General features: G+C 38.8%; 1 protein-coding gene across 1 annotated transcript; it reads left to right on the top strand.

The window, feature by feature from the left end:
- Positions 1–1,435: 1,435 nt before the first annotated feature.
- atox1 (antioxidant 1 copper chaperone) lies at positions 1,436–5,212 on the top strand. The gene is made up of 4 exons (XM_086024618.1): positions 1,436–1,550; positions 3,014–3,089; positions 3,732–3,862; positions 4,878–5,212. Exons 1-3 carry the CDS (start codon positions 1,545–1,547, stop codon positions 3,854–3,856), a joined length of 207 nt encoding a protein of 68 aa, XP_085880744.1. The 5' UTR covers positions 1,436–1,544; the 3' UTR covers positions 3,857–3,862; positions 4,878–5,212.
- Positions 5,213–17,920: the final 12,708 nt, after the last annotated feature.

The following is a 17,920-nucleotide window of genomic DNA, read 5'->3' as shown; positions in this document are numbered from 1 at the left end:
GGTCTCTGTGGTGGTGGCTCCCCTGTGGCCCTGGGCTGTCATTCCCCTCAGCGTGGATGAGCTCCCCTTGGGTAGCCTTTCCTCATATGGTTTCTCTGTGTCTTGTCATGTCTTTCTAACACACCTTATCAGGTTGTATGCTTTGTGTGTGTGTGTGTGTGTGTGTGTGTGTGTGACGCACATATAACCCTAAAAAGCAACATGGCAAGGCAAAGAGAAACCATACGAGGAAAGAGTACCCAAGGGGAGCTTGTCCACGCTGAGAGGAATGATAGCCCATGGCCACGGGTATCACCACCACCAAAGGGACCCCCGGGGCAGACCCTAAACATAGCGCATGGAGGCCAGCCATAACTCCCAGCGCGGAGGCCCCCTTGAGGAAACGCTGGAGGTAAAAACTGGATGAAGCTAAAATACAATGACAATGAAGCTAAAAAGACAAAGCAATAAAAGAAGCTAAGAACTATAACACAATGAAATTGGATGAAAATAGTAAGAGACTAAGAACGATGATTTAAAAGCCAAACTAAAAAGGTATGTCTTGAGCTTCCCCTTAAAAATATCAACAGTCTGTGCGGAGCTGACGTCTTCTGGCAGGCTATTCCAAAATTGAGGACCAAAATGGCTGAATGCAGCCTCGCCATGCGTTTTGGTCCTCACCCTAAGATGTTGCACTGAAAAATTCAAAGCAAAGCAAAAATCAAATACATGGAATTTCAATATTTACATTGTAAGGAATAACAATAAGATAAGCAAAGTGATCTGCAGTGGTTTGAAAAGATCACATATTCTGAAGTTCCGATGTTACGTCACTCCACAGTTTAGTTATTTTCTACTGCGTCTTTCTGTTGTTTTGAATTGGTTGATTTGCCAAGAAGTAAAATTGTATTTGTTCCCTAAGTGCATGTTCTCTGGCATTTCTTCATTGAAATTTTTATTTTTAATTTAATTTAAAACATGTTCCCAGCCGGCCCGCTAGTTGAAACACGGCATCCTGATGAGTATTGCGTTTGTGAAATATGAGTTAAGCAGCAAAATCCACCCGTTTTTAGCCATCTTAAAGGGCGGCCATTTTGTCACTTCTGTCGACTGAAAATGACATCACAACTGCTCAGGGCTCAGGTAATGACCAATCACGGCTCAGCTTCAGAAAACAGGTAAGGACCCTGCCAACACAACATAAGGCACAGAGTCACAACCACGGACAACGTCAAGTGTTCCTCCATACCACCATAAAACAGGAAACTAAAAGAAAATCAACAAAATAAAAACTATACTATATCTCAAAATTATTTATGGTCGTGGTTTTAAATTGTAACTCACATGTTTGATGTAAACACATAAGCAAATAATGTACTTAAGATTGTATGTAGACGCAATCAGCTCGACAACTATGAAATGCTCAATAACCGGAACTGCTGTTCCTATTCCAGTTGGATGTGAGCTTGACTGGTCAACGTGAGTCAGGTGGTGGCTTGTATTTGTTTTTTTCGTCACTCGGTGGTAAAGGTTCATCTCCAGAGAGACGCCACGTCATCATAAACATGCCCGTGAGCTTTCTTGACATATTTATAACATAATGACAGCTTGATATGGAGCTTTTCTTTTGCATTAGCACGCCTCGGGGTTTAGAACTTAGCGGTGCCGTCGCTGCTAAGCTAGCAATCGATTGTTTGACACGTGAACACTTATTCAATGTTTTCGACATAAGGTAGTAAAAAAAAAAAGTCGCGTACGTATAATGTGCATCCATGTCGCCACAATTCACAATGGGTTAGAATTTACAAAGCGGACTCTGTGCGGGTAAATTAGTTTGCTTTTAACATGTCAAAATGCCAATTCACTACTCAGCTGTATTATATTTGGATCGTTCAAGAGCTGGACACTTTAGCTGAGCTCTTTTTGAAGCCTTTTGAATGAATTTGATTTGTCCAACTCAACCATCAACGATCGACTTTTATAAGATGCTTTCCTGACACACAGACGTTGGTAGACTCAGGTACCTACAAGACCTACGTTTAAAAAGATTGCTGAGTAAAATATTTACAATTAAAGTTTCTTCGAATACTAATGTAATTTCAATATTAGTCCAATTTAAAGGTGCAACAGTTTAACTGGTAAATAATTATTGTCAAATTCATCAACAACTATTTTGATAATCGATTAATTGTTTGGAGTAATTGTTTGACTAAAAGTTATCCAAATAGTCCTTCAGTTCCAGCCTATTAACATAACATTAAATATTCCTTGGTTTCTGTAGTCCTCCATGAAAGCAGACTGATTATCTTTTGTGTTTATTCAAAATACCTTTGCAAACATCTACTTTTATTTTAGAAAACTATTGTGAAACCAGTAAATGAATCATAATTAATGTAAAAAAAGTCACCTTAATCTATGACGAAATCATTCTTCATTTGCACCCATAGTATGAATAACCTGTGGTTGACATTAGGTGTTCCGAAAATAAATCGACTAAGTCTCATGAATTGACCGCAAAAATAGGTTGAAATTTTTTTTTTGCCCCAAAGCTTCGCTGGCACCAAGTCACTGCATGCACACAGACGTTTTCAGGCTACAAAACTGCATTGAACTGTATTCAAACAACTCACCCTCTATCGGTGTTAAATTGCACCAAATCCATCTGATTAATCGATTATTTGATGGAGTAATCGATCAAATAGTCAATTTGAAAAGATTAAGTAGTGACAAATGTTGCCATGTACTGTAGCTCTCAGTTTCAAAAACGTTGGTGAGTACATCGCTTCCTCTCATGTGATATTGCTTGATTGTCCTTTTGGTTTTGTCGAATAATTAAACAATACCTAATAAACAACAACAACAACAATCTGGGAAAAAAAAGATTTACCAATAGACTTGAAAAACATTTCCGTTTGTGACAGCCCCATCATGATGATGCAACAAACCAAGAACCGATGATTTATCACCGATTGGGACAAAAGTTCAATTAAATGTTTGTAATTTTTTGAACAGGAGTTCTTGTGTAATTTGACAGAAACACGAATTTGCGGTGGCCATGACGTGTGAAGGATGTTCTGGCGCTGTCAGCCGAATCCTCAGCAGGTTGGAAGGTGAGACGAAAACCTGTTACACCCATGCCGATGTTTAATATTTTAACCGATATTTCAAATGTAAAATCAGATTATCGGGGGGGGGGGGGGGGGGGCGGTTGTTTAAGATTATCCTAAATGATTAGCCTGTGGTAAATTTTCCTTTTTCCTTCTCACTCTCCTTGGAATAACGGTCGAGCCGACAGTCGTAAATGTAAATAATAGGAAAAGTCTACACACACCCTGTTCAAGTGCCAGTGTTTTTGTAATGTGAAAATATGAAACCAAGATAAATCATTAAAAAAAAAAATTCCCACCCACCATTAATCTGACCTCTAATTTGTAACGACTCAATTAAGAAAATGGAAACGTGAACAACTGGGATGATGTGGTTGCAAAAGTATGCATACTCTCTCATAACATGGATGAGATGTTCAGAATTAACCAATCACTTTGAAACTCATTTTAAATGCAAGTCAGAACTCACTTGCCACCATTTAAAGTGCCTCTGATTAACCCCCCAAAAAGTTCTGCTATTCTGGCATGTGTGCATAAAATAATCACTCGGGGTCATCTTTGAGAGCAGTGATTACCAAATAAATTCGTGAAAACAGAATGAAATGTCCAAACTGCCACAAAATGTCCAGTGGTTGCATTCCGTAGATGTCAAGTTTGAAATCGACCTCCCGAATCAGCTGGTGTGGATCGAGTCGGACAAGAACGCCGATGTTCTGCTGGAGACGCTAAAGAAGTGCGGCAAACAGGTCACCTACAAGGGCACCAAATAAAAAGAGGTGATGCCGCCATCATTTGATTACATCAACAAGTTCAACTTCTGTTATCCAGTGAACCTCTGTTTATCGCCGGGATACGTCTCAGACCCAACCGCGACAAGTGAAAATCTGCGATAGTGACTGACACTTTTAATGAATACTTTAGTGCCTGTTCTCAATCTGTCATTGTTAAGAAATGGGATAACATCACTTTAAGGAAGAGGGGGAAAAAAAGACTCTCTGGGTCGCGTGCTTGCTTCAAGCTGTTTGTCACTCCCACATGAAGTTTACTGTAAAACTGACACGTAAAACAACAAAAAAGAATGAAACATTTGTATATTTAATGACCAAAATGTTCAACCAAGCCATACAATAATGAAGGGTAATGAGTTAAATGTTAACGCCAATTAGCAGAGATTTGACAGCATTCATGAACCTTCAAGCAATTGCTGTTTTAGTAATTTCAAAAATAGAAAATAAACAGTATTTACACATCAAATGTTCAACCAAACTGTGTAATTTTGCCCAAGTGCGCTATCTTATACTTAAATATAATGCATAATGATGGGCTGATGGTACTTAGCATTATATGTTACCGTATTGATAAACCTTAAAATATCTGCAACACACACGGAGCAGCAACATATGAAAACTGAGCATGAGCATACATTGTCTCTGCTCTTTGCTAACAATTACTTTTACACGGGAGTGAAGTTAGGCACCTTCTCTGCCTTTTTCTTCTTGCTGTTAATCATGCTGCCTATCTTCCAGTAGAGCTCAGTGCTGCCTGCTATGTTGTGGCACAAAATGGTACTGCACTGAAGGTACACAACTCTAAATTTGGACGTGTCTGTGTACTTAAAAATCCGCAAACTTACAAATAGTCGTCAGGTAAGTCACACAATAAACATCACAAAAATATCTAAACATAGATGGAACCACACATGTGATCCACAAGCAAACTATACCCAAAGTCCAGCGACATGTGTGTCACTAACTGTGTGTCCTTTGTGCTGTGTGTTATTTCTTTCTCTAGGACGAGAACTTTTTGTGGTGCCAAATGAAGGAATGAGCTTCAATCGTGGATGTCATAGCAGTGACTCTGAATAACAATCTTTTATTGAAAGATCAATAATTACTTCCTGTACATCATGCATTCCGCACTAAATCTGTCAGAGAGATATGCTGATTTTTTTTTTTTTTTTTACTTTTTTTTTTTTACTGCACTTGATCTGACCTCTTTGACGCCATAGTGAACTTCTAACGCTAAAAAAATAAATAACAACACATTGACGCACTTTTGTAGCAAGGAAAAAAAAATCTGTAACTTGTGGATTGTATGTTCTCAATGCATTAAAGTTACAAGCTTCATTGTTCATGTTTTTTGCAAGTTCCCTTGTAGTTTGACACCAATTAGCTTGCAGGTGCTCATCTGTTCGTTGTCTTTCAACCACTCAAATCTCGACTAACCTCCGTTTACAAATGAGCATTTTACTAAAATCTCCCGGTCCGTTTATCGCCTTCCGCCGTCCGTCTATCCGCACTTTTGTCAAGCTGGAACAAATAGTAATCGCCTATAGGCTGGTCTGCCTATGATTTTAACGGGCTTCCGTTTGTTTCCGTCTACAAACTTAGAACAACTTTCACTCACCTTTTTGTCACTCCAACATCAGTAGTATATTGGGTGCTGTTGCGCTGATGCGCCGGCAGATGGCAGCAAAACTCTATCATGCATCAGTTTGGAATAATCCATAGCAAACAAATATTTGATATACCTACTGTTTATGTTTTGTTTCGTCATTAGAGAGCTCTATTAAATAGAGTCAACACCCAAAATATTTGTGGTTACATTTTAATATTCAGTTTTACATTTAATATATAATACAATTTACTATTGCTTTTGTATTATAAAAAATGTTGTTTTTAAAATTACCTTAAGTGACTATTATGATTGTTACTTTCCTAAATTACTGGTAATTTATTCATTTTACTTTCCAAAACTAAAACTAATTTTTCCATTTCGTTTCAGTGATCATAGTGAATCTGTTTCACATTATTTTTTAAATTCCTTTCAGGTCTCGTAATTTATCATTTGGATTGTTCAAAACTAATATGTAAATGTAACCCTATTTTTCATTTTCTTCTGTTACCTTCAGGGATAAGGAATAGTACAACATATAGGACTAACACGTTCTCCTTTTTGACCCAAAAAAATGCTTTTTAAAAGCAGCAGAAGTAAGGCCTTCGATTATTGAGCACCATTACAAGGTGTCAAACATTTTGTGTTGTCCGCATTTGCATGAATTATATCAACTTTTACGATAAACCAATCAACTGCATGGCACGGAGGAGGCGGCCAATCAGGAGCCTGCTGTGCATTTGGAGGACAGCTAGTGGGCGGGTCTTATCGGGAGCCTGATGGATGTGTGTCCGGGGCGTCTTGTGACAGGATGCAGAAAACGATGATTGAAGAGGCTCGCCGTTTATTCACACCGCGTCCCCACATGAACGCCGATCAAATTAGAGCTTTATGAGCTCGCCCGTCCACGCTGACATTTATATGAGCAAGCGCCGTGATTTATGTTTACGGGCCAGGCGCCGGCAATAAATAACAAATAAGTCAACAATAAACAAAGTAGCCTGCAATTGGATCGGAAGGGAGAGCCACGCTGGCTGTTGAGGTTCAGAGGTCAAAAGCAACTGCAACGCTGTGCGCATAATTTTAAGATAATAACAATGACACATGGACAAATAAATCAATTAATTCCTGCAAGCAGGAGGCAGCTGCTCATTTCCTATTTTCAACTGTTGTCGTTTGCAGCAAAAAAAAAAGAAAAAAAAAAGCTTTAGTGATTTAGTTCTTTCCTTCAATTTGAAAGTGTTTGACGTCAACGGTTGCCAAACTTTTTGGGTATTTTATGCCAGGACGAAAATTCGGAATAATTCTGATTTGGGCTGAACGATTTTAAAAGATTGCTATTTTTCAAATGTATTTCAAATGTAACATGGATTAATATGAAAGACAAGTTTATTTATTGACTTCAATTAGAGTTGTTAGTTTACAGAACCTTTTGACTTGCAGTCTTTTAACCGTTCAGTATACCACAATTTGACAAAATTGTACCAAACAAGTGTGCCGTCAACATAAGTCACTCAGTCCTAAGTCAGATGGCAAACAAATCTGGGGCTTTATCACTTCAACTTTGAATGAAACAAGACATGTTAACATGTGGACTGCACTTCTTAAGCACTCAACTTATCTAGACACTCTTGAAATAAATAATATCTAGATATTTCATACGCACACACCTATATACTCATTTTAAAAAAACATTTTACTATACGCACACACCTATATACTCATTTTACAAAAAATTCCCGGTCCGTTTATCGCCTTCTGCCTGCAGACCCTTCCACTGTCCGTCTTTCCGCCTTTTTGTCCGGCCAGAACGAATAGTAATCGCCTATAGGCCGGTCTGCCTATTATTTTAATCGTGCTTCCGTTTGCATTTCCGTCTACAAACTTCGCCCCCCCCCGCTGAGCAATATTTGAAACGAAAGACTCACTGTGGCATGTAAGCCTCACCGCGGCCGGACTAAATAGGTCTTCTTTTAGGACCCAGAAGCCTCGGCTGCGGGCAACGGGAAACAGAAATCACACTGCGGCCATTGAAGCCTCACCGCGAAAATAGACGATCGACAATGACATACAGTAGGTGGAAAAATTGTCTTATTTTAAGATTGCCGGCTATTTTCTAACGCCTACAAAATAGGCGTCCATCATAGGCGGCCAGACAGATTTCCTTCCTTTCAGCCTTGCCTTTTTCCTCCCTACCCCCTTTATTTTATTGTTCCTGTTCCTTCCATCGTTTTGCTGTGAGGGCGGGATTATGCAAATGAGCTGCATTGCAACGTCATAGTGATGATTTCATCTTTGGGCCAATTAAAACCTTTGATGTTACTACGATACAGCACCACATAAATCTGACATGTAATTGAATAGTCCATCCACCCATTATCCGAACCACTTAACCTCATGAGAGTCGTGGGCATGCTTGAGCCTATCCCAGCTGTCTTCGAGGCACACCCTGGCACATAAAGACGAGCAACCATTCACACCTAGGGACAATTAGTGTTCAATTAACCGACCAAGCATGTTTTTGGAGTGTTGGAGGAAACGGGAGTACCCAGAGAAAACCTACGCAGGCATGGCGGGGAGAACATGCAAAAGCCACACAGGAAGGCAGAAACCCATAATCGAACCTTTGGCCTCTGTGCTGTAAGGCAGATGCGCTAACCAGTCACTCACAGTGCCGCCCTAAATTAATAGTCATTAAAAAAACAACAAAAAAATCATTTTAAGTCTTTTTTAAAAGGTGTATTTTCTTGACAATATACTCCCAGTCGGCTTTGCGTTTCATAATGGAACACAATATGGAATACCCACTTGATGGCAGCAAAGTATCACTTTTTTTAAGATACAAGACCACGCGGAGGAAAAGCGAGGACGATTGCCATATTGAGGAGCAGGAAGAATGAGGATGAGGAGCATCCATAATGTATGTGCTCGCTGGGAGGAAGATGCAGACTGAGGCTAATGATGGCACACATGCTGAATTAAAAAAAGAAAAAAAAAAAAAAACTTTACAAATGACACACCTTCCTCATGGCCATCATGACAACTTCGATTACAAGTAATGCGATTATTAGTTGACTTGAGAAGAAAAATGCATTCATTCAAAGTTGATGGCGAGATATTCATTTGTCACAACTTCAGTCCACCCATGTGTAACCGGTTGTGTTCGGCGGCGTTGTGTTTCAGAGTAGTGATGACACACAGCAGGACTTCCTGTGTTGTTGCGTTTAATCGTCTCAATCACAAACCTGACGACAATAGCACAAATTAAAATCCTCCTGTCAAATGTGGCGATACAACGTGCCCCTCCCCATGGACATCAACAGAAAAAGGGGCGACAATTTAAAAGAGGCAGTGCCACATGAATTATTAATGTAGGGGAACACGTAAAAATATTTGTTCCACCCTTTGGTTATGGAGGGTAATAAAAGAATAAATACTAATAAAAGAACATCTCAGGTATCAATTCGCAGATTTTGTGTACTTCTAATGTACATTAAGTACTTCCAAGTTTTTTTCCCTGGCCCTATACAACATGTAAGCAAGGCAAACAGGAATAAAACCAGAAGTCGTACATGTGCGAAAAGAAGAGAACCACTATTCTTTGTAAAAAGTCTTGTTAAATTAGTATTCTTTTTAGTAGTTATTAGTGTTTTTATGAAGGAAAAAGTATTGAGAAGCCTGCATGCCTGAAAGGACACAGGAAGTCTAACAATTTGGTTCAAAGCTATGGTTTGAAAGGTCATTTTGACCATTTTGGAATTCTAAAATTCAGCCCACGAATCTTGTTTCACTTAGCAACATGGAATTATGTAAGCATGTCAATCATGAGTAGACCCACAGAAAAAGTCTCAACAAACCATGCCTGAAAAAACACAGTCTGCCCTTGTGGTTCATTTAGGCTATTATAGTTTTATTTTGGTCATTTCTAGGGGTCCTTCAAAGGCAAACTCCTGGAGATTTTGTCTGATTGCTACCAAATTTGACCCTTTTTGAAAAGCACATGGATGACATTAAATTGCGAATCATTTCAGTTCTTGTCATTGCTTGAATGAGGAGCATGCATGGCTCTCCTTTGCTGAAATGGCCTACCAGTTACCTGTATGGCATTACACATTCAAACTATACTTCCTCTGCAAATTCTTTGAAGGACGACTTTTTTTTTTTTGGAGTGCCTCAGATCTCTTTGTCTCTGGCCCCAGTTTGATCTTGATTCTCCGCTTTAGGAACCTCCAAAGTTTTGGGCCTTATTAAAAAACTTTGCTTCTTTTTTTACGGCGCACGGACGACGTGGTCTTTAAGATGGAGGCGACAAAGGCGGCAGGATTAAAAGCACCTGAGCGAGGCGGGAAAAGCAAGCGAGCGCTAACTGGCTGCTAATGCCTTCCTGTTTAATCACGGCAGGCCCTCACCTTCATGGAGAATATATATCGCAGACGCTTGTCAGCAAGACTTTAGTAGAAGGTTTACGATTCATCGAGCCACATTGGAATTTGTGTACATTAGTGTTAAAAGAAAAAGAAAAATGTCACTTATTGACACCGGGGAAGGATTGTTTTCCCACAGAGACGCCGTCTGTCGCTGCCGCACTGATTAAAGAACGTCATAATAGTCTAATTTATTCTTGTAAGGAAACAAGCATGATGTTAGGAAAGAAAAGGTTGGATTTTAACATTCATGAAAACAAGAGATTTACTTTAAAGACTTGGTGATGATGATAATTAAGCACACATAAAACATACAATTCATTTTGTTGTATAATGGATTACTTCTTTTAAGAGCCCTCATTCTACAATTGCCACTTCAAACCTAAATGGAAGACTTATGTATTTTCAGACATGACTTTTTGAGACATTTTTTGTGGGTCTACCCATGATAGACGTGTACCAAATTTGTAATAGCTAGATCAAAGAGGCTTTTCAGCCTCAATTTAAAACTGGCATTTCTTTTTGGCAGAAGGGAATTCATTGAGCCTAAAATGTATGCTTTAAACCAAAATGTCAGATTTCCTATATCTTTTCAGGCATGGCTTCTTGAGATTTCTTTTGTAGGTCTACTCATTATAGAGAGGTCTACCAAATTTCATGTTGCTAAATGAAACCTTCTTCAGGGGCTGAATTTCAAACCGGAAAAATCTGGTTAAATGCAATCGAGTCAACTGAGTTTGACATTTCAGCTTCACAGCAAAATGGCAGCCCTTCTCAGTCTTTTCGGGCATGGCGCTTTTAGACTTTTTTTGTAGGTATTCTCATGATTTACATGCCTACCAAATTTCATGTTGCTTAGAGAAACAGCATTTGGGGGCTGAATGTTTGAAATCTCTTGAATGGCCAGAATGAGCCTACAATGGCTGCTTCCACCCAAAATGCCTGAGTCTTTTTGGGCATGGCTTCTTGAGGCTTTTTTGTAGGTTTACTCATGTTGGACATATCTACCAAATTTCATGTTGCTTAGTGAAACAGGTTTTGGGGGCTGAATTGACAAAAAATACCAAGGGAGGGGGCGCTACTGAGCTGTTTTATTTTTAAAGTACACGTCTTTGACCCAAAGTGACATTACTGCACTGTCACTGTAGTTGGAAGAGGACACCTGAGATGAGCAAAACTCAGCAAAGTCACTGTTATATCCCACAGTCCCCGAACACATCGTGGCCTGACCCTGCAGGAAGAAAGTTCGCGCTGTAAAAAGTGAGCGCCGGCCCTTTTAAAGGCGCTGGCATGAATAATACAAAGCAGCCCTGAATTATTAATGCAGATTTTTGCACACAATCTGCGGCGGCCATTAGGGGGACGTGTGACGGATCTCATTTAATTTGACCGGATTAGATGGATGGGCCCACCTGCAGGGATTATTACACTCAGATTATTCAGTGTGTTTTAAAACATATTGGAGATCAGGAGTTTCTAAACTGGGAATCCGCGAGCCGTACCTCAGGGGTATGCAAAATAATAATAATGAAGCAATAATTGTTGTTGTATAAATAAAAAAAAAAAACCTACATAATGAACCAAAATATTGCATTGGAATGAATTACTAGCAACATATAATGCAATAATATAGACTTTTACTGTATTTTCGAGTCAAAACATGTAATATTTGTCCTTAATGTGACCTTTTTGTAAGTAAATATGGTGTTTTAAATTGTTTTCACGGCATAACTTGACTTTTTAAGCAAAAATCCATAATAAAAATGGTAACATATATAGCCTTTAACTACAAATATAGACTTTTCCCAAACAAGTGTTTTAGTGACTTTTTTTTATGCCTGTGTGAACCATTTGTGAGCAAATCTAATGTTTAAATGACAAACTATTATCTTTAAATGGGAAACTGAGATTTTATCATGCAAAATGTAATGCCTAGTATAGCTTGTTCTTAAAGAAATAGTGTTTTAGTGACAAAACACAAAATTTTCATGCCTAATATTAACTTTTTGTGACTCAATTTCATGTTACTATGGCAAATAATTTCATAAACATTAAGTGGAAACCTGGCTAGCCTATCGAAGGCAAAATAGGCGAAAATATTATGTATAACGCAACCTTTCCTTGAGCAAAAGTGTTTCAGTGGCCAAATAGATGACAATAGATCATGTTTTGAGGCAAATTTGGTGTCCGAGAAAAGAAGCGTAAATCGCTAGATGAAGAATTAAGATTCCTTTTGCTCACAATCACATCAGGAGACTATTGATAGGAGGGCTCACACTTGCACATGAATACATCTTTGCCTTCATAGGCTGTGATATGAATCACATTTGAATCATTTCATGGAGCCGCTTCACCCACACTACTTTTCCATGCTTGCATTAGTTCACCAGAGGTTTATTTTGGCCATCACTCTAAAACAAACGGCAAAATCAAAAGCATGGGAATTGGCATGCAAGATTAGGTCTTCGCTCATTAGTTGTATTAACACACATCTGCTGGACAACAACAATATATATATGTACATGTATATATATATATATATATATATATATATATATATATATATATATATATATATATATATATATATATATACATACATACATACATACATACATACATACATACATACATACATACATACATATATATATATATATATATATATATATATATGTATATATATATATATATATATATATATATATATATATATATATATATATATATATATATCCAGCATATATGTCGACTTTGTACCCCTCCAAAATTCAAATTCAGTTATTGTTTTATTATATTTATATGACTTAAAATATATTGAGTTCACAAAAGATCTCAATGCAATTCATGGGCACTTTTGTTTGAAAATACAGGTATCGATATAAAAATAAAAATAACAAAAATCCAGTTTGTCACAAAATAATGTGCTTATAATGTAATTCGGATAGATTCACTTTACATGGAGTTGAAATTTAAAATAGAGATTGATTTAGTTTTCATGGAGCTCAATGCAAATCACACATTTCATGCTAGAACATTGGCATATTAATTACGTATAATAAAAAAATTACATATTTTTAAACAAATTTTTCCCTTAAGACTTCAGATAAATTCAGTTGACAAGAAGTTCAATGCATGATTTTGTGTATTAACAAATTTAATTAAAATATTTTTTACTCATTTGAACCTGACATTTGTACTCCTCAAAACTTTTCTTTTTGAAAAATCACATTTAAAAAACATTTTAAAATGGTTAAGATATTTTTGGAATTCATAAATCTAATATTTTCAATTCTTCGGCAATTTTTGTGTAATGAATCAGTTAGTCAGAAGAAGTAATAAGTAAAATTATAATTGAAAGAAAATGCCTTTTTTAAGGTTCCAGGTGGAGAAATAGGAGGTGCTTCTTCCCTTTGAACCTGAACGTCTCCTCCTGATCATCTTCTCCATGTCATCGTAAAGCAGCTCTGATCACACAAGACGCCACACAAATCACAGCGAGGAGGAGGAGGAGAAGGATGCTCCCTGAAGAGCAGCGAGGGGAAAAAAAGTCTGCAAAGCATCAATTAACATGTCAACTCTTCTCCCCAAACACCCCCTGTGGAGGATGTGAGGACGACCGGGGGAAAAAAAAACATCTGTGATACGTCGAGAGGCTTGGTTCCTAACGGGCGTCAACTGTCATCAAAAGGGTGTGCAGGTGAAATATATACGAGGAAAAACGGAATAAATAAATCCACTAAAAGCCTGCTGGAGAGCTTCCACTCAATATTTGATGTTTTGAGGACAAACTTCCCCTTGGATTCAATCTGCACGCACAGGACAGTTCTTTAGGTACACCTGCAAGTGAGATCCAACAGTTAGGAAATGGAATATAATAAGATGAAATGCCAAACAGTCACCATTGCATGAGAGGCATTGAGTGACGAATGGTTAGTTTCATAAATATTGGGACATGGACACAATTGTCACATTTTTTCCTCTACACATGACCACAAGGGATTTGAAATGAAAGCAACAAGATGTCCTTCAACTGCAGACTTTCAGATTTCATTTGATGGTGTAGGATGGGACAAATTAATGACAAAAGCACCTTTAACTTTTGGAATACTTGTTTACAAATCATTTGCAGTCATTATGCTCCAGGTCATTGTCCATCTGTATTCGGAAGCACTGTCTGATGGGTTCTGAAGCATTTGTCTGAATATGAACGATAATCAGATTGCACTTGAGAATTCATCCTGCTACTTTTGTCAGCAATCACATCATCAAGAAATACAAATTGGCACCCATGCATGCTCAAGTGGCAATGGACTAGCTGAGCAGACAATTCTCCCATTACCTTTGCTCCTTACAAAAGTGGGAGGCACATTTACAAACTGTTGTCAGTCCAACAATCTTCATCTGATTTGGATGTAAATTCTCTCAAAGTCAAGATGAAATGAGATGAGATGCACTAACAGCACTTCTTACTTTTATTTCAAATCGTTGGACAACAATTGTGTCCATGTCCCAATAGTTATGGACCTACATGAAAAGTTAAAAAAAAAAAGTGGAGAAAAGTACTGAAATGCTTCAAAACCTTCATTCGAAACATGATGCAGCCAGTGCAGTGCACCAATGCATTGAGAATCTTCAATTAGAAGTTTAGGAGGAGCAAGGCTCATTTGTATCAGTAACTGGCTAAAATAATAGACAAGATAGTATTTTTCTTGAGTTAATGGTTAAAAAAACATTTATTTAATGTTTTTATAAATGGACATCTTTATTGGTTGTTCTGATGGCCTAGAAGAATCCATAGCATAACCTGACATGCTAGTCCCCTAAGTCATTCCCACTCCCAAGTCAGCCCTCCAACAAAAACAACAAAAAATTCTATTATGATTTATATAAGCTTCAGACAGAGAAAAATGACTGCACAACAAACAAAACAGGTCTAAATTCGCCAAAGCATGCAAACCATAAACCAAAATATCAACTACAACAGTCCTGTTGCGATCGTTTCAGTGCCCTGAGAATGAAACGACCTGGATGAATGGGAATATTCACATGTTCATAAGTCAAGGTATCACTGCAGTGTGCTCCCCTGGGCCCAGACAACGCTCGTAGAAAGCCGGGAACATTCTGACAGTGCAGCTTAAAGCGAGAAGGCTTTCGAGTCAACAAAAGCAGTGGGTTGCGTTTGGCTCCAAGCGTCCATGCGGGATGAAAGCGTCGCTTCTAAAGGTTAAACAAAAGCGCTGCGCCAACGTTCCTCTTGACACGCGCTGCCACCACCATTTCGGCAGATCAGTCGGAAACGCAACCGCCGCCACGGCCGCCGCCCGGTTGGCTCTATCACAGGAAATCATCAGGCTTTAATAGTTTTTTAATGAGTTTGCAGAATGCACTCTGGCGACAGGCCGTGCACGCCAGAGCCAGGCTGAATAATGTATAAGGGCAGAGGTAGCGCTAATGAAAAGATGATGAGAGGCATTCCTGAGAGACAGAATGAGCGGTCGGCAGGACGGCACGAGCTAAAAGTTGAAAGAAAGCACCAATTAATCTTAGTGTGCTTACTGGAGAAATTAAACAAAAGGAAAAAAAAATAACACAGGGGTAGAAGCGCAGGTTGAAGGAAAGAGCGGGAAGCGAACGTTCAGGTGAACAAAGAGATTCCGCAATGGCTCTTAATGATCGCCGTTTTCTTTAAAAAAAGTTTGGCAAAGACAGCTAGGAAAAAAAAGTCAACCCTAAACTTCGGTAAAACAAAGAAACTTGAAACACTCAGGATTTGAAGATTTTTTTTCAAAAGCAGGCTCACGCTTCTAAAGACACAAAGGTACCATATGACAGTAGCAACAAATAAAAAAATATGCATCAATAAGAGGAACCTTCATCTTCTTGGAGAACACCAGGCACCATCTAGCATCGGGACCCTTACAAGAACTCTGAAACAGTTGGTGCAAGAAACCTTAAAGCCACCAGAAACTCATTTGTTATTACAGATTGTGCAATACAAGGAAGAATTAAATCAGGTCCTGAGGAGAACACTAGGAGTCACTCGGTATGGGGAACCTCTAACACACAAGGAATTCTTTGGCTGAAGCAACCTGTAAGGCTCTGGGAACCACAATGATACTAAAACATTTATTTGGCAACAAAGAAACTCAAAATCGAAATTTGAGAACTCTGATCTAGAAGAACCAGGAACCACTATGAACAATCAGCCTCTAGGGACCATTAAACATTAGGAATCATCTGACTATAGGAACCTTTAAAGCGGAAATCAACCCAAACATACTTTTTTTCAAGAATATTTTCCCAGAAGGCCCACTAGTTGAAACACGGCATTGAGATTAATATTGCATTTGTGGAATATGAGTTAAGCAGCAAAATCCACCCGTTTTTAGCCATCCCGGGGGCAGCCATTTTGTCTTCTGTCAATTGAAAATGACATCACAACTGCTAATAACGACCAATCACGGCTGACCTGTTTTCTGAATCTGAGCTGAATCTGATTGGTCGTTGTGAGCAGTTGTGATGTCATTTTCAGTCGACAGAAGACAAAATGGCTGCCCCCGGGATGGCTAAAAATGGGTGGATTAACACTTATTCCACAAACACAATATTTATCAGAATGCCCTGTTTCAACTAGTGGGCTTGCATAGAACATATTCTTGAAAAAAAAATGTTTGGCGCTAGGAACCATGCTGACACGAGAAACTTTGGCAACAAAGAATTAGGCAAACTCAGACTTTCAAGATTTTGTGAAAGCCGTTTCTCACTTACTAACGATGCAAATGAACCACATGAATATGGGACCCATTAAGAAAATACATCCATCATTCTACATGCTTTTAATCATTTCTATTGTTTCAGTTATGGTCTGGTATCTTTTCAGCAAGCCAGTTATTCACGATAAGCTTTTTATGTGAGCAGACAGACAGAAGGAAGGAAAGATATTTTTACTCTGCGCAGATACACTGAAGTCATGCAGCTCTCTCGGGATACATGTTTTTGGTGTGAGTGGGATGAATCATTACTTGCTTTCTTTGTGATGCTCAACCAATTATCTTTGATTTGATTACAGTCCCATAATAAATGGTGGAGAGTTCCTTCATCAGCACTGCATTTACTACATTGACTGTCATCATTCAGGCCCATTTTATGGAGCTGTGATGGGATGTAATATATTCCGTTTAGAACCCCTCTCGCTCCTTCCTTCGCCTTTCTTCCTACTGCTCCCTCCTCTATCACCACTTTCTCTGGTTGAGGCAGACAGCCGCCCTACAACGAGGGACACCCGGTACTCGCGCGGTGTTCTGCCACAAGTTTTCAGCAGTGGCAGAGGCTCCGCCACTGGTTTTGCGGCGATTCCAAATTTGAGTCACATTTGTACGATGTGGCAACGTCGCAAGTTGTAGCTAATGAAAATATGCGGAAGTTTTCACGCGGGCGAAAAATCAATTTCCAAGTTATGAGCCAGCCAGACATAGCCGCCCACCACGTGAAAGAAATACAGTATATTCAGTACACATATTGTATGTACTACGCTAGTTACATTCAAATGAATGGTAATGAGTCCTAACTTTCAATCTCTCCCCGTTCTTTCATCTTTACTCTCGCCCATGTCCTCTTTCTGTAGCAACTTCTGTCTTCCGTGACTGACACCCCATCTTTTTATGGATTAAAAAAAGTAATATTGTACAACATATTGTATGAGGAGCCTCAGAACGCAATAAATGGGGGTCAGTGACCAATTTTTTGCGATGTTGGGGGACGTAATTGGAGTCGGAAGCATCGCGCACTGTGCGGCGATGCTGAATCTCAGGTCTGCCTGAGGTTACTTCCTTAGAGGTAGTTTTTGTGGGCCTCCGTCATCTCGTGCTTGCTTATGTGGGGTTAATTTGGGTTCAATTGATACAGTAAATTGAGGAGTATAGTACTAGACATGTTCTGCTTTGAGATAACTTTAAAATGATATAAATAAAATGGATTGTACCAAACAAACAGCCAACCAAGAATCAGGGAGCG

Source organism: Filicampus tigris, chromosome 2 (genome assembly GCF_054856515.1).
Source record: "Filicampus tigris isolate MCC_2025a chromosome 2, RoL_Ftig_1.0, whole genome shotgun sequence".
NCBI classification, from domain to species: Eukaryota; Metazoa; Chordata; class Actinopteri; order Syngnathiformes; family Syngnathidae; genus Filicampus; species Filicampus tigris.
The sequence above is the reverse complement of the archived record's forward strand: the minus strand, read 5'-3'. Positions and strand labels throughout refer to the sequence as shown.